At 39.0% G+C, this 22377-nt stretch overlaps 1 protein-coding gene across 3 annotated transcripts in view; it reads left to right on the plus strand.

Moving 5' to 3' along the window:
- The window catches only part of LOC128701317 (GATOR complex protein Iml1-like), a gene marked incomplete at its 3' end in the record, with an annotated part of 37366 nt that overhangs the window by 10820 nt on the left and 4169 nt on the right, over positions 1 to 22377 (plus strand). For all 3 annotated transcript variants that reach the window (XM_070100370.1, XM_070100371.1, XM_070100372.1), the window contains 6 exon segments: positions 3454 to 3641; positions 5303 to 5499; positions 5748 to 6031; positions 9449 to 9581; positions 12132 to 12264; positions 17734 to 17843. In XM_070100370.1, coding sequence (XP_069956471.1) covers positions 3454 to 3641; positions 5303 to 5499; positions 5748 to 6031; positions 9449 to 9581; positions 12132 to 12264; positions 17734 to 17843 — 1045 coding nt within the window.

The raw sequence follows: 22377 nt of genomic DNA on the forward strand, positions 1-22377 counted from the left end.
TTATTGTTTTTATCTTTTGTATGTTAATGCAAATGTAAATAATTTTGAAGCTGAAGTTACACTCTGAGTTAAGACTGCCTTAGTTGTAGAAATTTTGTAAATTATTATTATATTTTTTTATTATCACACTGGCCGATTCCCACCAAGGCAGGGTGGCCCGAAAAAGAAAAACTTTCACCATCATTCACTCCATCACTGTCTTGCCAGAAGGGTGCTTTACACTACAGTTTTTAAACTGCAACATTAACACCCCTCCTTCAGAGTGCAGGCACTGTACTTCCCATCTCCAGGACTCAAGTCCGGCCTGCCGGTTTCCCTGAACCCCTTCATAAATGTTACTTTGCTCACACTCCAACAGCACGTCAAGTATTAAAAACCATTCGTCTCCATTCACTCCTATCAAACACGCTCACGCATGCCTGCTGGAAGTCCAAGCCCCTCGCACACAAAACCTCCTTTACCCCCTCCCTCCAACCTTTCCTAGGCCGACCCCTACCCCGCCTTCCTTCCACTACAGACTGATACACTCTTGAAGTCATTCTGTTTCGCTCCATTCTCTCTACATGTCCGAACCACCTCAACAACCCTTCCTCAGCCCTCTGGACAACAGTTTTGGTAATCCCGCACCTCCTCCTAACTTCCAAACTACGAATTCTCTGCATTATATTCACACCACACATTGCCCTCAGACATGACATCTCCACTGCCTCCAGCCTTCTCCTCGCTGCAACATTCATCACCCATGCTTCACACCCATATAAGAGCGTTGGTAAAACTATACTCTCATACATTCCCCTCTTTGCCTCCAAGGACAAAGTTCTTTGTCTCCACAGACTCCTAAGTGCACCACTCACCCTTTTCCCCTCATCAATTCTATGATTCACCTCATCCTTCATAGACCCATCCGCTGACACGTCCACTCCCAAATATCTGAATACATTCACCTCCTCCATACTCTCTCCCTCCAATCTGATATTCAATCTTTCATCACCTAATATTTTTGTTATCCTCATAACCTTACTCTTTCCTGTATTCACTTAATTTTCTTCTTTTGCACACCCTACCAAACTCATCCACCAATCTCTGCAACTTCTCTTCAGATTCTGAAGAGATTTTGTAAATATTCTGACTAAAATAATTGAACATGAATAGTGTAGAAATAAGGAGATCTAAAATATTTCAATCATCCAGAATTGGATTTATTTGTTTTTTCAGTGAAAGACTCCAGTCTGAATGGAAAAAAGGAAAATAGAAAATATGTCATAGGTTAGCTGGATTTGAGTCCTGGAGGTGGAAAAGGCATTGTTTGCACTTTGAAGAAGGGGTTGGCATGTTGCAGTATTACCTGGAGTTTACCTGGAGAGAGTTCCGGGGGTCAACGCCCCCGCGGCCCGGTCTGAGACCAGGCCTCCTGGTGGATCAGAGCCTGATCAACCAGGCTGTTGCTGCTGGCTGCACGCAAACCAACATACGAGCTACAGCCCGGCTGATCCGGAACTGACTTTAGGTGCTTGTCCAGTGCCAGCTTGAAGACTGCCAGGGGTCTGTTGGTAATCCCCCTTATGTGTGCTGGGAGGCAGTTGAACAGTCTCGGGCCCCTGACACTTACTGTATGGTCTCTTAACGTGCTAGTGACACCCCTGCTTTTCATTGGGGGGATGGTGCATCGTCTGCCAAGTCTTTTGCTTTCGTAGTGAGTGATTTTCGTGTGCAAGTTCGGTACTAGTCCCTCTAGGATTTTCCAGGTGTATATAATCATGTATCTCTCCCTCCTGCGTTCCAGGGAATACAGGTTTAGGAACCTCAAGCGCTCCCAATAATTGAGGTGTTTTATCTCCGTTATGCGCGCCGTGAAAGTTCTCTGTACATTTTCTAGGTCGGCAATTTCACCTGCCTTGAAAGGTGCAGTAGGAGGGGTAATACAAATTGTGATGCCAGCACACTTCTGGCAAGACAGCAATTGAATGAATGATGGTGAATGTGTTTCCTCTTTGGGTCATGCTGCCAAGTGAGTGTGAAACAGAAGCCTGTAACTGTTTTACGTGATGGTAGGATTGCTGGTGTCTTTTTTTCTGTCTCGTAAACATGAAAGATTTCAGGTACGTCTTGCTACTTCTGCTTTCACTTAGGTCACACTGCACATGCATAGACAAGCATATATATACATGTATATACACATGCCCCTCTGGATTTTCTTCTATTTCCTGACTAGTTCTTGTTCTTGTTTATTTCCTCGTTTATTGCCTCGGTGGGATATGGCCGGTTTGTTGAAAGAAAGAAAGAAAGATCTCCATGGGGAAATGGAACAGAATTCTTCCTCCATAAGCCATGTGTGTCATAAGAAACGACTAAAATGCCAGGAGCAAGGAGCTAGTAACCCCTTATCTCCGTTATGCGCGCCGTGAAAGTTCTCTGTACATTTTCTAGGTCGGCAATTTCACCTGCCTTGAAAGGTGCAGTAGGAGGGGTAATACAAATTGTGATGCCAGTACACTTCTGGCAAGACAGCAATTGAATGAATGATGGTGAATGTGTTTCCTCTTTGGGTCATGCTGCCAAGTGAGTGTGAAACAGAAGCCTGTAACTGTTTTACGTGATGGTAGGATTGCTGGTGTCTTTTTTTCTGTCTCGTAAACATGAAAGATTTCAGGTACGTCTTGCTACTTCTGCTTTCACTTAGGTCACACTGCACATGCATAGACAAGCATATATATACATGTATATACACATGCCCCTCTGGATTTTCTTCTATTTCCTGACTAGTTCTTGTTCTTGTTTATTTCCTCGTTTATTGCCTCGGTGGGATATGGCCGGTTTGTTGAAAGAAAGAAAGAAAGATCTCCATGGGGAAATGGAACAGAATTCTTCCTCCATAAGCCATGTGTGTCATAAGAAACGACTAAAATGCCAGGAGCAAGGAGCTAGTAACCCCTTCTCCTGTATACATTACTACATTTAAAAATAGAAAGTTTTGTTTTTCTTCATGGGCCACCCTGATTCAGTGGGATATGGCCGGTTTGTTGAAAGAAGAACTTTCCTTTTTACTTTTGGGCCACCCTGCCTTGGTGGGATATGGCTGGTTTGTTGAAAGAAGAAGAAGAAAGAACATTGAGGATTTAGAAGTGTAAAAGTCATATTTCTTTTCAAAGAAATTGTATTTGAAATTATGGAAATGGGTCTTCAAGAAATATGTATGGAATTGTTGGTTGCAGGAAAAGACTATTGCAAGAAACTAAAGAACTGGTGAAAGGTTGTTGATCCGAGGAATTGAAGCTATCCTATTTTTCCTTGCATTAAAAATGATTACCTCCCATTCCTCAGGCGATGCATGGCCCTTAAAAGTTTATATGTTTGCTGTGAGCATATGATAGTAATACATAAATTCCTCCCATATAAATTCTAGTTATGTAGAATTTTTTTTATGCTTGTTATTATTATTGTCTGTTTTGACAGGGTTGCTGTGCAGAATGAGCGGTATGATGACTGGTCTACAACATTAACTCGTCTACGTCGCATGTTCAACAACTACTTGCCAACTGTGTTAGACTACCACCGAAATCTGGGCTCTGATGTGCCAGAAGCAACAAATTCTTGTGCATCACAAGGAAATTTTCTAGAGGTCCTTAACATTTCTCTTAATGGTAAATTACATTATTTTTTAATACATACATTGTCTATCTCCATCCAAGGTAGGGCAACTCAGAAAAGAAAATGTTTTCACCATTCAGTGAATAGCTTTCTTGCCAGAAGTGCACAGATGTCAAAAGTCAAATGACCCTCTAAATTGCCACATCCCCTCTTATAAAATAATAATAACCTTTCTGTGTAAAATAGCTGTGATGCATCAGTAGGAAGGAGAAGAGTGAGAGTGAATGCTAACCAAAGCCAACAAGAATTAATGACAGGAGGTGAAAACAGAGAGCAAAGTGAGAATGTGTACTTAAAGTGGAAAGGAGATCAAAGGGCAAAATCATTTGTCTCCTTATTTAATTAATCATCTGTAGCCTTGTAGAATGCTGTACAGTTACTGTGGTAGGTCTTCTTTTTTGACACAATCTTTTATGTTTTTTTTTTTAACATGCTGGCCCACTCCCACCGAGGCAGGGTGGCCCCCAAAAAATAAAAAAGACTTTTACCATCATTCAACACTTTCACCATCATTCACACACAGAGGGAATAATCTTTAAGAATGTTGTGTGTGTTCATTTGCTTGTACCTAGAGGGCATAGACCTGCCTACCTCAGTCAGGCTGATGGAACTTGCTAGAAGATGCATTATTGAGGTACTGGTTATTGTTAACTAATTTTGTTTCCTAGTGCTTCTTGTGTTAGTCTCACACTGCAAAAATGCAGTGCACATAAAGGGCCTGAAGATCTGTAATTCACTACCTGAACCAGTTAAGGATCCCATGACAACAATACAAATTTGGGGCTATCTTCTCATCTCTCAATACTAACCAAACCAAACCAAACAACATTTAACCAGTTTGAAGCAATTCTCCTAAATATTATATGACCTCAAGTCTATTAAAACATCTGCCAATCTATGAAATATTAATGTTTGAACCATTAATTGTAATATTATTTTCATTATGTGCAACTTCAAGATTATTGTTCTTATAAACCTCTACCTTGACTACCTCGCATTAATATTAAGATAAAATAAAGATTTATTAAAAAGTTAACCACTCTTTTCTCATATAGACTTAATTAATTATTATGTGTTAGGATAAGTCTCCCCGAAATGCCCCAGCATGATAATGGCTTTCTTTGTACCTAACAAATCAAAATTGTAAATACACATTGTAACCTTTGCAAAGAAATGAAATCTTTATCTTTTATCTTTTTTGTTGTTTAGCAAAATTTCTTTATCTTTACTATTGTTCTCTGGGGATTAGGTTAAACACATCATCAATTCTCTTTGCCTGTATTATCCTTCTTGCCAACAAATTTTTCTCCTACCAAGAGGTAGATGTCTGGCTACTCTTTCTAGTATTAAGTCTCATTTTGCTCTGATGAGGCATTAATAAAAATTGAGAAATAACATTTTCCTAATTTGTTTATAGTTCCCACAGATCATTACACCATCAAGAAAGAGCATAAAACTTGCTGCTGCAGCAGGTGTAACTTCTCTGAAATTACATAACAAAATACTCTGCCATTTCCCATTTACATCTAGAAACTATAATAAAGCTTTATTCAGTACAATCCTTAATTCTAACAACTGTTGTGAATATGGTTTATGTTTACTTGTCTGTCTTTACAAAATTTTTTGCTTTTATTCTTTTATTCATATTTTGCAGTATTTGAGAAGCACTATCTGGATCGAAGTTTTGATCGCACAGGTCAAGTGTCTGTGGTAGTAACTCCAGGTGTTGGAGTTTTTGAGGTGGATCGTGAACTGACAAATATCACCAAGCAGCGCATCATTGACAATGGTGTTGGGTCAGATCTGGTGTGTGTGGGTGAACAGCCACTTCATGCTGTTCCACTTCTTAAGGTAGTTCTGTGGATGCTTACAGTGAATGTATTGATGTATTTTTGAGGAATAATACATATGTGACACATGGGTTTCTTTGTTGGAGATATGTTTTGTCTGCACAGCATGCTCTTTTTTTTTTAAATTTAATAGAGAGGTCATGATAATGGAAATGTGCATAATAGAATCAATTGTATACAGTGTTGCAGACAGGTGAGATTCATATCTACAACTGAAGCATCTCTATAACTAATTTTTTTTTGTCACAGTTCCATAACAAGAAGGGAAGTATAAATGCCGATGACTACAGCATGCCTCACACCTGGATCAACCTTAGTTTTTACTCTGCTAAGAAGAAAGTTGGTTATGGCACTTTTGTTCCACGGATTAAGCTTCCCCCAGAAAAGCTCAAAACTGTGAAGAGAGAAAAATTTGATGCTTTGAGCAAACCTTGTATGAAACCAGTGCAAGAAACTGCTTTGCCAAATTCTATTTTTGACTATGACGCTTATGATGCTCAGGTGTTCAAGTTACCAACAAACCAAAATAACAAGTATGTGCTATATATTTTGACTTCATGTAGTATATTTTCTATATTTTAATATTTATAAGTTAATGCATTATCTTGTCATTTTGTAATGAAATTAATTTTAGATGTTTATTTTAACATCTACTGAAGCTTGTCCTGACATTTAATGCTAACACTTGGTTTTCGTTAGTGGCTTTACAGTTTGTAGTCCTTGCAGCCCAGCCTCAGAGCATGTCTTCTAAATTGTGAAGAAAATGTTTTAGGAATAAGAATTATTCAAATAATATAGGAAAATAATAATATTTTTTTTTACTGAATGTATGTAGTAGTTTGGAAGAGTTACCTGTCATCTTCCATTTTCATGAGACAGAAAGTAAAGGCAAAATATTTTATAAATAAAATATAAAATATGACAGGTAAACAACTATAATTTTATTTTACTATTTATTGTCTTTTCATTACAGTGCACTTACATTTGTTCTTTAGGGTCCTTTTTGTTTTTGTAACACATTGACCATCACCTACCTAGGTAGGGTGACCCAAAAAAAGAAATACTTTCGACATAATTCCCTCCATCACTGTCCTACTGGAGGTGCACCAGTACCACAATTCAGATGCCCCCAAACTGCAAATATCCCCACCCCTTCTTCAGAGTGCAGACATTGCACCTCCCACCTCCAGGATTTTAGTCCTGCCAACTGGTTTTCCCTAAATCCCTTCACAAAATGTTACCTTGTTCACACTCCAACAGTTTGTCGAGTCCCAAAAACCATTTGTTTCCACTCCTATCTAATGCACTCATATGCACCTGCTGGATAAATGACAGTAAGTGTGTTTTCTCCTTTTTTTTTTATTTGGGGGGGTGGGGGTCATCCTCTCTATGAGAGAAGGCTGGTGTATTAAGAGAGTCAACAAAGAGTTAAGAAAGCCTAGAGAACAAATGGATTTGTCAGTTAAAAATAGGAGAGGAGAGTTATTAAATGGAGAGTTAGAGGTATTGGGAAGATGGAGGGAATATTTTGAGGAATTGTTAAATGTTGATGAAGATAGGGAAGCTGTGATTTCGTGTATAGGACAAGGAGGAATGACATCTTGTAGGAGTGAGGAAGAGCCAGTTGTGAGTGTGGGGGAAGTTCGTGAGGCAGTAGGTAAAATGAAAGGGGGTAAGGCAGCCGGGATTGATGGGATAAAGATAGAAATGTTAAAAGCAGGTGGGGATATAGTTTTGGAGTGGTTGGTGCAATTATTTAATAAATGTATGGAAGAGGGTAAGGTACCTAGGGATTGGCAGAGAGCATGCATAGTTCCTTTGTATAAAGGCAAAGGGGATAAAAGAGAGTGCAAAAATTATAGGGGGATAAGTCTGCTGAGTATACCTGGTAAAGTGTATGGTAGAGTTATTATTGAAAGAATTAAAAGTAAGACGGAGAATAGGATAGCAGATGAACAAGGAGGCTTTAGGAAAGGTAGGGGGTGTGTGGACCAGGTGTTTACAGTGAAACATATAAGTGAACAGTATTTAGATAAATCTAAAGAGGTCTTTGTGGCATTTATGGATTTGGAAAAGGCGTATGACAGGGTGGATAGGGGGGCAATGTGGCAGATGTTGCAAGTGTATGGTGTAGGAGGTAGGTTACTGAAAGCAGTGAAGAGTTTTTACGAGGATAGTGAGGCTCAAGTTAGAGTATGTAGGAAAGAGGGAATTTTTTTCCCAGTAAAAGTAGGCCTTAGACAAGGATGTGTGATGTCACCGTGGTTGTTTAATATATTTATAGATGGGGTTGTAAGAGAAGTAAATGCGAGGGTCTTGGCAAGAGGTGTGGAGTTAAAAGATAAAGAATCACACACAAAGTGGGAGTTGTCACAGCTGCTCTTTGCTGATGACACTGTGCTCTTGGGAGATTCTGAAGAGAAGTTGCAGAAATTGGTGGATGAATTTGGTAGGGTGTGCAAAAGAAGAAAATTAAAGGCGAATACAGGAAAGAGTAAGGTTATGAGGATAACAAAAAGATTAGGTGATGAAAGATTGAATATCAGATTGGAGGGAGAGAGTATGGAGGAGGTGAATGTATTCAGATATTTGGGAGTGGACGTGTCAGCGGATGGGTCTATGAAAGATGAGGTGAATCATAGAATTGATGGGGGGAAAAGAGTGAGTGGTGCACTTAGGAGTCTGTGGAGACAAAGAACTTTGTCCTTGGAGGCAAAGAGGGGAATGTATGAGAGTATAGTTTTACCAACGCTCTTATATGGGTGTGAAGCATGGGTGATGAATGTTGCAGCGAGGAGAAGGCTGGAGGCAATGGAGATGTCATGTCTGAGGGCAATGTGTGGTGTGAATATAATGCAGAGAATTCGTAGTTTGGAAGTTAGGAGGAGGTGCGGGATTACCAAAACTGTTGTCCAGAGGGCTGAGGAAGGGTTGTTGAGGTGGTTCGGACATGTAGAGAGAATGGAGCGAAACAGAATGACTTCAAGAGTGTATCAGTCTGTAGTGGAAGGAAGGCGGGGTAGGGGTCGGCCTAGGAAAGGTTGGAGAGAGGGGGTAAAGGAGGTTTTGTGTGCGAGGGGCTTGGACTTCCAGCAGGCATGCGTGAGCGTGTTTGATAGGAGTGAATGGAGACAAATGGTTTTTAATACTTGACGTGCTGTTGGAGTGTGAGCAAAGTAACATTTATGAAGGGGTTCAGGGAAACCGGCAGGCCGGACTTGAGTCCTGGAGATGGGAAGTACAGTGCCTGCACTCTGAAGGAGGGGTGTTAATGTTGCAGTTTAAAAACTGTAGTGTAAAGCACCCTTCTGGCAAGACAGTGATGGAGTGAATGATGGTGAAAGTTTTTCTTTTTCGGGCCACCCTGCCTTGGTGGGAATCGGCCAGTGTGATAATAATAATAAAAAAAACAAAGAGTAAGTAAATTTTACACATTTCTTATCACATTCAGTATACATTCATCTTCCCTTTCCTGTGTGCTTCTTAAGTAGTTCTTATTCTTGTAAAGCTGTATTTTTCAGTTAAGCAGGTTTGGGCTGAGACAGGGTATTATGTAGGATACTCCATTGCTGTAATAAATTTGTAATGTGGAATGTTTGTAGCGTAGTGAAGGTCCATTAAAATAGTGTCAGTGCTTAAGTGGATGCGAATTGAGCAGCAGGTGGACAGGCAGTGGGACACACAATAGACATGAACATTGGGAGAGCTGTGTGGGTTAGTGTGACTAGTCACACTGACTACAGTACACTACAAACATTTCACATTGAAAATTTATTACAATGCAGTATCCTGCATAAGACAGGACTATAAGGGTGATACTTCCTGAGACTATTAACAAATATAATTGATAAGAGAAAAGGAAGCAATAGAAAATTTGTTATGAACTTGACAGAATAGCTGAGTGAGAAATCAAGAGAATTAATCAAGAATTGATTATGTTTTTACTACAGGACTTATCGGAGCTTACAGAGAACAACTACAAGAAAGAAGAATAATAATCAGTCATCTTCTGTCCAGCCTCTGACAAGAATCACCTTTCAACGGAAGCTCTCCGACCCTGATCTCTATAACAGCATTGAGCAGGTGAACATATACTCAGAAGACAGTACAAAGACACTTCATATTGTCTGCCTCTCTGTGTGTAATTTCCCTTCTTTCATATATACTGTACATTAAATGCTCTTCATTAGGGTGCCTTGATGGCAGTGAAGGGCTCTTGATCTAGGTAATTGAAGGTGCCATGTTCTTAATCGGATCTAACCTCATTAATATCCAACCTTCCCATTACCAAGATTCTGTATAACCCTAATGGGTTTTATGATTCTGCATGAATATTATTATTATTATTATTATTATTATTATTATTATTATTATTATTATTCTTTCTTTCAACACACCAGCCGTATCCCACCGAGGTGGGGTGGCCCAAAAGGAAAAACGAAAGTTTCTCCTTTTACATTTAGTAATATATACAGGAGAAGAGGTTACTAGCCCCTTGCTCCCGGCATTTTAGTCGCCTCTTACAACACGCATGGCTTACGGAGGAAGAATTCTGTTCCACTTCCCCATGGAGATAAGAGGAAATAAACAAGAATAAGAACTAGAAAGAAAATAGAAGAAAACCCAGAGGGGTGTGTATATATACAAAGGAGGATGAAACCTTCCCTATGAGGATAGACTTGTACATGTATGTGTAGTGTGACCTAAGTGTAAGTAGAAGTAGCAAGACGTACCTGAAATCTTGCATGTTCATGAGACAGAAAAAAGGACACCAGCAATCCTACCATCATGTAAAACAATTACAGGCTTTCGTTTTACACTCACTTGGCAGGACGGTAGTACCTCCCTGGGCGGTTGCTGTCTACCAACCTACTACCTATAATTATTATTATTATTATTATTATTATTATTTTCTTTTCTTTATATGATAACACATCATTTGTTTCCCACCAAGGCAGGGTGATCTGAAAAAGAAGAATCTCACCAAGGTAGGGTGATCCAAAAAAGAAGAAACACTTTCATCATTCATTCCATCACTGTCTTGCCAAAGGCATGCCTACACTACAGTTAAAAAACTGCAACATATCAACACCCCTCCTTCGGAGTGCAGGCACTGTACTTCCCACCTCCAGGACTCAAGCCCAGCTAACTGGTTTCCCTGAATCCCTTCATAAATGTTACTTTGCTCACACACTAACAGCATGTCATCATAAAAACCATTCATCTCCACACACTACTATCCAGCATGCTCATGCATGCTTGCTGGAAGTCCAAGCCCCTTGCACACAAAACCACTTTTATCCCCTCCCTCCAACCTTTCCTAGGATGACCCCTACCCCGTCTTCCTTCCACTACAGATTTATATGCCCTCCAAGTAGTTCTATTTTGTTCCATCCTCTCTAAATGTCCAGACCACATCAACCCTTCCTTTGCTCTGTGGATAATACTTTTTAGAAACCCTGCACCTCCTCCTCATCTCCAAGCTATGGATTCTCTGCTTTACATTCACACTACACATTGCCCTCAGACATGCCATATCCACTGTTTCCAGTCTTCTCCTTTTTGCAGCATTCACCACCCATGCTTCACACCCTTTTTCCACCTCATCAATTCTAAGATTCACCTCATCTTTCATAGACCCATCTGCTGAAAAGTTCACTCCCAAATATCTGAATACATTCACTTCCTCTGTACTCCCTCCCTCCAATCTAATATCCAATCTTTCATTACCTAAATTTTTTGTTAACCTCATTGCCTTGCTCTTTCCTATGTTCATGTTTTATTTACTTCTTTACATACCCTTCCGAACTCGTTCACCAACCTCTGCTACTTTTTTTCAGAATCTCTCAAAAGCACAATGTCATCAGGAAAAATTATTATTATTATTATTATTATTATTATTATTATTATTATTATTATTATTATTATTATTATTCTTGACATGTTGTTAGAGTCTGAGCAAGATAACATTTATGAAGGGATTCGGGGAAAACTAGTTATCTGGATTTGAATCCTGGAAGTGGGAAGTACAGTGCCTGCACTCTGAAGGAGGGCTGGAGATATTTACAGTTTGGAAGAATTTCTGAACTGTGGTATTGGCATGCCTCTGGCAAGACAGTGAAAAAATGAGTGATGGTGAAAGTGTTCCTCCTCTTATTTTTTTGGGTCACCCCACCTTGGTGGGCAACAGCTGGTATGTTACGTATAATAAATCTTTCTTACTTTCAACAAACCAGTCATATCCCACCGAGGCAGGGTAACCCAAAAAGAAAAACAAGAGTTTCTCTTTTAACTTTAGTAATGTATACAGTAGAAGGGGTTACTAGCTCCTTGCTCCCATTATTATTATTATTGTTATTATTTTTTTTGACACTGGCTGTATCTCACCGAGGCAGGCTGACCTAAAAAGAAAAACGAAAGTTTTTTCTTTTTAATTTTAGTAGCAACACGCTCCTGGCATTGAAGTCATCTCGATTATTATTATTATTCTCTTTATTAATATTGTTGTTGTTGTAGTTTAAGCATAGTATTTAATAAGATTTCAAAAACCATTTTTCACATTTGCTTTCAGCATCTTGAACTTGTTCCCATCAATCCCTCCTGCTTTACCTTTATAACTGTGTGTCGTTGCAGATATCCAGCTCGATGGTTGCACTGGGAAGCTCTGTAACCTCTGTATTTGACAAGTCTCCAGCTATCAACATTCCTGCACGCATTACAGAAAATAAAACTTACCCACATTCATTTGGTGCTCTTAATGTTGAAGGTTTGCAATATATTACATATTTAATTCTTAATCATTTATTTAATTGTTATTACTCTGTAATCACTTGAGACCGATGTAGAGATGTGACCTGACTGACTATCAGTCAATGATGCAAGCAGCCTACACAACCCTTGCAATGAAGGGGAAGTAAACAGGCTATAGTAACTATTTGCTGCATTTCTTACTCTTCAAGGGGGGTGCCTTGATTTCAGTAAATGGCACATGATTCAAGGACTTGGAGATACTGTATCCTTTCCTGTGGCCTGAACCTGATTATCTTCTATTTCCCAGCCACTGTTTGGCTCTTATGGATTCAATGCTTCTCTTTAACCCTTTCAGGGTCCGTCCCATAGATCTACGGCTTTACGGTGAGTGTCCAAACCGTAGATCTACGCCATGAGCTCAGCTCACTCTGATAAACTGTGAGTGGTACATTTGGGCCTAGATATGAGAGAATACATCTATGTGGTATGTGTGCACCACATAAAACAGATCCTGCAGCACACTGTGTATAATGAGAGAAAAAACTGAAATCATGATTTTTCGATTAAAACAGCGACTTTGCAGTGTTTTTTCGTATGTTTTTTATAGTTGTATTTGCGATTTCTTGGTCTCATTTGATAGAATGGAAGACATGTTACAGAAATAGAGATGATTTTGATTGGTTTTAGCACTGGAAATGGCTTGAAACTGAGCTCAAAGTAGCAGAAATGTTAAATTTTTGCCGATATTCAAGAGTAAACAAACGACCTCACACATCTAATACACGTCAGCTGGTGGGTCTAATATACATTCACAAATATGGTGATGATATTTATACAATTATTACAGTATTGCATAACAGTAAATCTTCTATTTTTTGGTGTGAATAAAAATTCATTATGTGAATAAAAAATCAAAATGGAATTTATTTGTAAAGCCTCAAAATGTAACTAATGAACAGAGGAAATGTTAGTTTAGTTCCAGGAATACCTACATTGTTTATTCTGGAGCCTATTTTGAAATTGGAATATTTTGAACTTTGTGTTAAATTGGCCAAATTAACAATTTCCGATCACTTTATTTTGTAGTTGAAACAGTTGATTTGGCGATTTCTTGTGCTCAATCGATAGAATAGAAGTAATACTAGTGAAATAGCTAAGAATTTGGTTGATTGGAATAATGTAATTGGCCTAAAATGGGAGTCAAAGTCGGCAAAATCGCCGACTCGTAAATATCGCTGACACATCAAAATTCGCGAGAGCATAATTTCGTCAATTTTCCACCAAATTTCGTACTTTTTGTTTTATTACCTTCACAAAAAGATTCTCTACGATTTCATAAGAAAAAATAAAAATTTTTTTTTTTGAAAATTCTTGGACACTGGTGCGTGACTTCAGATTTTGGCCTTGGACCCTGAAAGGGTTAAATGTACTAAGAATCTGCATATTCTTCTGTCTATAGATATCTTTTTAATGGGTCTCAGCAAATGTAAATTTAAATACAGTGGACCCTTGGGTAACAACATTAATCCATTCCAGAGAGCTTGCCTTTAACCGATTTTGCCGTTAGCCAAATTAATTTTCCCAATAAGAATTAATGGAAATCCAATTAATCCGTTTCAGACAGCCAAAAGTATTAACAAAAAATATTTTTTTTTAAAGATTAAATATACATATACATACAGAAAACAATGACAAATAAATATAAAGTGCTAATAAAATGAATAAATGAACATTTAACATCATACTTACCTTTACTGAAGACTTTTGTTGGTGTATGGCAGACAGGTAGGAGGGAAGAGGGAGGCGAGTTTATTATGCTTCAATATGACGCTAATATCATTATTTATCTATCACAATTCATCTAATATGACATAATAAACAATATTAATAACATAGAAACATGCTGTATACTTTAGAATGAATAAAATATGTCAATGTATGAGAGGAGTAAGTGGTGGAAGTGTTGTTGGGTTTATAAGGGCCACTGAGAGAAGCTGTATATAGTGGTACTGGAGGCACCAGTAGAACCCACCAACACTATCACACTTAAACAATGTATGTAATTTATAAATAAGAAATATTTACATTTTAATTTATAAATAAGTAAGTAAGTTTATTCAGGTATACACAAATACAGTTACATAGATTATCATCTATAGCAGCATACCTGGAGTTTACCTGGAGAGAGTTCCGGGGGTCAACGCCCCCGCGGCCCGGTCTGTGACCAGGCCTCATGGTGGATCAGCGCCTGATCAACCAGGCTGTTACTGCTGGCTGCACGCAGTCCAATGTACGAGCCACAGCCCAGCTGGCCAGGTACCGACTTTAGGTACTTGTCCAGTGCCTGCTTGAAGACAGCCAGGGGTCTATTGGTAATCCCCCTAATGTATGCTGGGAGGCAGTTGAACAGTCTCGGGCCCCTGACACTTATTGTATTGTCTCTTGACGTGCTAGTGACACCCCTGCTTTTCATTTGGGGGATGTTGCATCGTCTGCCGAGTCTTTTGCTTTCATTGTGAGTGATTTTCGTGTGCAAGTTTGGTACTAGTCCCTCTAGGATTTTCCAGGTGTATATAATCATGTATCTCTCCCTCCTGCGTTCCAGGGAGTACAGGTTCAGGAACTTCAAGCGCTCCCAGTAATTGAGGTGTTTTATCTCTGTTATGCGTTCCGTGAAGGTTCTCTGTACATTTTCTAGGTCAGCAATTTCACCTGCCTTGAAAGGTGCTGTTAGTGTGCAGCAATATTCCAGCCTAGATAGAACAAGCGACCTGAAGAGTGTCATCATGGGCTTGGCATCCCTAGTTTTGAAGGTTCTCATTATCCATCCTGTCATTTTTCTAGCAGATGCGATTGATACAATGTTATGGTCCTTGAAGGTGAGATCCTCCGACATGATCACTCCCAGGTCTTTGACGTTGATTTTTCGCTCTATTTTGTGGCCAGAATTTGTTTTGTACTCTGATGAAGTTTTAATTTCCTCATGTTTACCATATCGGAGTAATTGAAATTACTCATCGTTGAACTTCATATTGTTTTCTGCAGCCCATTGAAAGATTTGGTTGATGTCCACCTGGAGCCTTGCAGTGTCTGCAATGGAAGACACTGTCATGCAGATTCGGGTGTCATCTGCAAAGGAAGACACGGTGCTGTGGCTGACATCATTGTCTATGTCAGATATGAGGATGAGAAACAAGATGGGAGCGAGTACTGTGCCTTGTGGAACAGAGCTTTTCACCGTAGCTGCTTCAGTCTTTACTCTATTGACTACTACACTTTGTGTTTTGTTTGTGAGGAAATTGTAGATCCATCTACCAACTTCTACCAATATATTTGTAAAGTACCTAGGATAACCCAAAAAAGTCAGAGTGACTTATTTCCATTGGGGTCCTTTTATATTTACACTTATATTTACTTTTATACTTACACTTTTATATTTACACTTACCTCGGAGATGTTAGTTTAATTAGTTAATTTGATGGAGGAGATGCTTGCAGAGGTTTAGGGTGGTGGACGATAGCAGGCTGGCATTATGTTCATTGGCCCTATACACATCCAACAACATTGGAAAGTTACTTTCATGTCGTTTTTCTATCACTTACTCGCTTAACTTACTTGCTACACTGTTAATTCTACACTTTATCACTGGCGGGCACTATCGCCTTTATCGATACCTGCTGCTTTAGTATTGTACATATCGTAGAATCACTGAATCACTGCAGAAGGCACATTCTCCCCTCTCTCTTCCTCCTCCACTTTGGTACTTTGCTGTGAGTTTTTTCATGAATTCTTTTGTGTTTCTTTTCTTCTTTACCACAGAGCTGGCACTAGAAGCTTTCTTTGGGCCCATGGTGGCTTATTTAGCAGTTACAAGCAGTAAAAACAATGAAATAATACAAAATATATTGAATGTATGCATGGATTCATCTTCTCTGGCTTGTAAACATTGGCACACTGACTGTACATGGGCTCAGGCTGCATGGACAAGTTCAGTACAAATGTCCTTAACAGAGTTCTTGGACATTAGCCAAGCCAATATTTTGATGCAAAAACGTGCCGCTATCCGATTTTAACGTTAGCCAATGCCGCCGTTACCCAAAGGTCCACTGTACTCTTAATTACTCTCCAGAAATAATTTCTGAGATGATTCTTAAGTAGGACAAAAGTGGAACTTGGGTACCATATATATACACTAAGTGAAATATGAACTACTGCAGTTGCTTGCCCTGATGATCTCCTCGGGGTGGATTTTCCTTAAGGAATGATCAACTAGCAAGTCATATTGCGTATTAATGATATAAATATATGCTATATATCAACAAAGAGTGACTGTAAATATGTATACAGTGCTTGTCATTTTAAAGTATGATGGGTGGAGGCACCTGGCATACTTGAATGTCAAAAGCATTACCTGTCCTGTTAAGTGTTTTGGTGAGACCGAGAGTTATGATTGCCTGGCAAATTGTAAAGGGATGTCTTGGGATCCCTAAGACTGCATCCTAAATGCCTTCTAAGTTTATTTTGTGGACCAAAATAAAATCATTTCTCCGTAAGCCATGCTTACGGAGAAATGATTCTTATTCCACTTCCCCATGGATATAAAAGGAAAAGTAATTAGTACAAGAACTAAGATAAAATCAAAGAAAACTCATATGAATGTGTATAAATAAACGTGTAGTGTGACCTAAGTGTAAGTAGAAGTAGCAAGACGTACCTGTAGTCTTGCATGTTTATGAGGCAGACAAAAGCGACCAACAATCCTACCATCATGTAAAACAATTACAGGCTTTCATTTTATACTCACTTGGCAGAACGGTAGTACCTCCCTGGGTGGTTGCTGTCTACCAACCTACCTATTATTATTATTTATTTATTTATTTTTTAAAAACATTATCCATTTTTCACTGAGGTAGAATGACCCAAAAAAGAAACACTTTCATCGTCATTCATTCCATCACTGTCTTACCAGAGGTGCACCAATATGTACTATAGTTCATATCCTCACCCCTCCTTCAGAGTGCAGGCACTGTACTTCCCACCTCCACTTACTCCTGTCTAGCATGTTCATGCATGCTTGCTGGACATCCAAGCTCCATGCACACAAACCCTCCTTTACCCCCTCCCTCCAGTATTTCCCATTATTATCGGTATCATTATTATTACGATTTTTCTTGTTATTATTATTGCTGTCCTTGGCAGCTATAGCATTTTAGAGTCCAACCATTTGATAAAACATTTTATTTAGGATCAGTTTTACTTAAAGGCCTGTAACTGCATGAGTGTGTACTCATCTGGTCGCAGGGGTTGATTCACAGCTCCTGTATTTGTTTTTTTGTTTTTGTTTGGGTTTTATTACAATACAAACTTTACACAAAGTTCTTTGTAACAGTTCTGGATATCACCATGTTTTGAATTTAAAATGTGATGTGTACTTATACATATATATCTTGCAATAAAGCATCTGAAGCAATTTTGATTCCTGCAGGCATCAACAAGCCATGTACACAAACACTTTATGAGGGAGACGAGGTGTCTCCACCACATTCAGTTAAGGTCGGCTCAAGCAGTGGCACTTCTCCTAATGACAATTCCCAGGTAATTGAGTTTTTTTGTGTTTTCTTGTTCCGAATAATAAGTCTTTACATATCAGATTTAACAATCTCGTAAGTACAGTATTTCATTTTAAGCAGAATAACAGTACAGTGGTACCTTGACTTACGATTTTAATTCATTCCGCTACTGAGCTCGTAACTCAATTTGCTCATACGTGTCAATTAATTGAAATTAATTGAAATGCCATTAATCCATTACATTCCCAAAAAACCACCCCAGGGACAGGAGAAAATACTTCGATATAACACTAATATCAACTCTATGGCTTATTTATCTATCAAAATTGATCTAATATGACATAAACACTATAAGTAACATAGAAACATGATAAATACTACTTTAGAATAAATAAAATAGGCCATAATATGGCGTGTGTCCAGGACCAGTCCGAGCATATAAAATCATTACTGCTCCTTCCTATAATGTGTTCTTTGGTCCTGGGTAAGAGAAAATGGAGTTTTTGAGAGGCTAACTGCATTAGATCACTAGTGTGATATATGATTATCTTGGAAGTAGGTTATTGACTTATTTCATGAAGCCCACCATTTATTATTGAAGTAAATGTAACAATATTAACAGGAATCATAAAAAAAATTATTTTTCTATAATTGGCTCGTGGAATACAGTGGACCCCCGGTATTCGATATTAATCTGTTCCTGAGAGCTCATCGAATACCGAAAATATCGAAAAGCGAATCAATTTTCCTCATAAGAAATAATGGAAATCAAATTAATCTGTGCAAGACACCCAAAAGTATGAAAAAAAAAAAATTTACTACATGAAATATTAAGTTTAATGCAAAAGAATAATTCCAGCAAGCGTGCGTGAGCGTGTTAGATAGGAGTGAATGGAGACGAATGATACTTGGGACCTGACGATCTGTTGGAGTGTGAGCAGGGTAATATTTAGTGAAGGGATTCAGGGAAACCGGTTATTTTCATATAGTCGGACGTGAGTCCTGGAAATGGGAAGTACAATGTCTGCACTTTAAAGGAGGGGTTTGGGATATTGGCAGTTTGGAGGGATATGTTGTGTATCTTTATATGTGTATGCTTCTAAACTGTTGTATTCTGAGCACCTCTGCAAAAACAGTGATAATGTGCGAGTGTGGTGAAAGTGTTGAATGATGAAAGTATTTTCTTTTTGGGGATTTTCTTTCTTTTTTGGGTCACCCTGCCTCGGTGGGAGACGGCCGACTTGTTAAAAAAAAAAAAAAACAATAACAATAGAATAATTGACACTTACCTTTAATGAAGATCTGGTGATGATTGATGGGATGGGAGGAGGGGAGAGGTGTTAGTGTTTAGAAGGGGAATCCCCTTCCATTAGGACTTGAGGTAGCAAGTCCTTTTCTGGGGTTACTTCCCTTCTTCTCTTAATGCCACTAGGACCAGCTTGAGAGTCACTGGACTTCTGTCGCACAACATATGTGTCCATAGTGGCCTGTACCTCCAGTTCCTTTATGACATTCCTAAAGTGTTTCACAACATTGTCAGTGTAATAGTCACCAGCACGGCTTGCAATAGCTGTATTAGGGTGATTGTCACCAAAAAAGGTTTGCACTTTAAGCCACATTGCACACATTTCCTTAATCTTTGAAATAGGCAACTTCTTCAATTTCTCTATCCCCTCCTCCGAAGCAGTTTCCTCAGGTGTGGCCTCTTGCTGTTGAAGATGATCTAGCAGCTCATCAGTGGTTAGTTTGTCATTGTCCTCCTCCACCAACTCTTCCACATCCTCCCCACTAACCTCCAACCCCAAGGACTTCCCCAGTGCCACAATGGATTCCTCAACTTGCATACGCTTCTCAGGGTTAGCCTCAAATCCTTCAAAATCCCTTTTGTCTACACATTCTGGCCACAGTTTTTTCCAAGCAGAGTTCAAGGTCCTCTTAGTCACTCTTTCCCAAGCCATACCTATAATGTTTATACAATTGAGGATATTAAAGTGATCCTTCCAAAACTCTTTTAGAGTCATTTGAGTTTCTGTGGTCACTACAAAGCACTTTTGAAACATAGCTTTTGTGTACAGTTTCTTGAAGTTGGAAATAACCTGCTGGTCCATGGGCTGCAGGAGAGGAGTGGTATTAGGAGGCAAAAACTTGACCTTAATGAAGCTCATGTCCCCAGAAAGTCACTCTGCCAAGTCTGTAGGATGACCAGGGGCATTGTCTAATACCAGGAGGCACTAAGGTCTAATTTCTTTTCAATTAGGTAATTTTTCACAGTGGGGGCCAGTGCATGGTGTAACCAGTCATAGAAAAAGTTCCTAGTGACCCATGCCTTACTGTTTGCCTTCCACAGCACACACAAATTAGCCTTGAGGACATTGTTTTTTCTGAACACTCTGGGAGTTTCAGAGTGATACACCAATAAAGGCTTCACTTTGCAATCACCACTAGCATTGGCACACATCAACAGAGTAAGCCTGTCTTTCATAGGCTTATGTCCTGGGAGTGCCTTTTCCTCCTGAGTAATGTAGGTCCTGCTTGGCATTTTCTTCCAAAACAGGCCTGTTTCGTCGCAATTAAACACTTGTTCAGGTTTCAAGTCTTCACTGTATGTAATCCTTGAATTCCTTCACATATTTTTCAGCTGCTTTTTGGTCTGAACTGGCAGCCTCACCATGCCTAATCACACTATGTATGCCACTACGATTCTTAAATCTTTCAAACCAACCTTTGCTGGCCTTAAATTCACTCACATCAGCACTAGTTGCAGGCAATTTCTTTACCAATTCGTCATGCAACTGCCTAGCCTTTTCACAAATGATCGCTTGAGAGATGCTATCTCCTGCTATCTGTTTTTCATTTATCCACACCAATAACAGTCTCAACATTTTCTAACACTTGCGGTCGCTGTTTCGTAATCACAGTTGCACCTTTTGCAAGAACAGCTTCCTTGATTGCTGTTTTCCTGGTCACTATAGTAGAGATGGTTGATTGGGGTTTATTATACAACCTGATCAGCTCCGACACATGTACTCCACTTTTGTACTTTGCAATTATCTCTCTTCATTTCAATAGTCATTAGCACCTTTTTTCTTGAAGGGTTGGCACTAGAAGCTTTCTTGGGGCCCATGGTGACTTATTTTGCAGAAACAAGCACCAAAAACAGTGATAATGTGGAATGTACCAAATGTATCCTTAGATGCGCGCACACTGGCTGGCTTGTAAACACTGGCACACACGGGGCAGTTCAGGCCACATTTGGACACGTCTTGTACGAATCGTATCGAATACCAGGTTTTCGATCGGATACCGAGGCAAAATTTTTGTGATATAATGCATTGAATACTGGATTTAGCGAATACTGATGCCATCGAATACCGGGGGTCCACTGTATTGGAAATGTTCCAAATATTTTGGGATTTGTGTGGGAGTAAAGGGCAAGATATTTTGCAAATATCAAGAACTTAGCAACTTTATTTTTTGTAGAATAACTAAAGATAATTGATAACCTCCAGTGAGAACATCATTCTAGCATTGTTTTATAAGTACCAAGTCCCAAAACCGCCTTTCGTTGTGCCATTTAGGCCAGGGTTCTTGCCAAATGTCATTTTCAGTCAATATTTTTTTTTTAGTAATTTTTTTTTTCACTCATAACTCAGATTTTGGTTTGCAACTCAAAGCAAAAAATCAATCAAGTGATGGCTTGTAACTCGGAAAACTCATAAGTTGGGGCACTCGTAAGTCAAGGTACCACTGAATATGAATTGTAAGAGATTTTGTTTTACTGGTACAGGTTCACATCCCTTTATCCGAAACCTTTGGGGCCAGTAGTGTTTCGAATTTCAGAATTTTTCAAATTTCAGAATGAAGGTGGGGTCTAGGGCAGCACCCCATAATCGAACATTAACACTGCAGCAAAAACATATGAATACTCACACTAAGTGGGATAAATAAAGACTACAAATAATACTGTACTAAGGTTTATAGAGTAATATACTGATAAATGAAATAATGGGATAATTATAGACTAGCAGAAGCTTTTTCACCACAGATTTTCAGACATTTTACACCATTATGCTTCTTAAATTTCTGCAGCCAACCATCTGAATATTGACACTCACCTTCAATGTTCAGTTTTTCATGGTATATTCTAGCTCGTTTCATAACCAACAAACCAGTCAGTGGCATACGTTCATCTCTTCGTTGTCGAATCCACTCCATTAGCACACAGTCAAGATATTCGTTTTTTTTGCCCTGTGCAGTGTTTTCCTATTTTTCATTAGTTTTTGGTCATCACTGTCACTATAATACTTCAGTAATGTGTCTTTCTGTTTCTTTAAATCATAAACAGTAAGACGTTGCACTTACACACCACGATCGAGCTTCTGAAGTAACGCTACTTTCTGCGTTAATGATAACGTCAGATGCTTCTTTTTCTTTTTCTCACTCTTACCCATAGAGGTATCTGCAGCTCTTTTTGACATTTTCACAGTGAAATAAAACAGTCAAAAAATAAAGAGGAAAAACAAAATATCAGCAAACAGCAGACATGTGTGAACACTACA

The sequence above is a fragment of the Cherax quadricarinatus genome, chromosome 72 (assembly GCF_038502225.1).
Source record: "Cherax quadricarinatus isolate ZL_2023a chromosome 72, ASM3850222v1, whole genome shotgun sequence".
Taxonomy (NCBI): Eukaryota; Metazoa; Arthropoda; class Malacostraca; order Decapoda; family Parastacidae; genus Cherax; species Cherax quadricarinatus.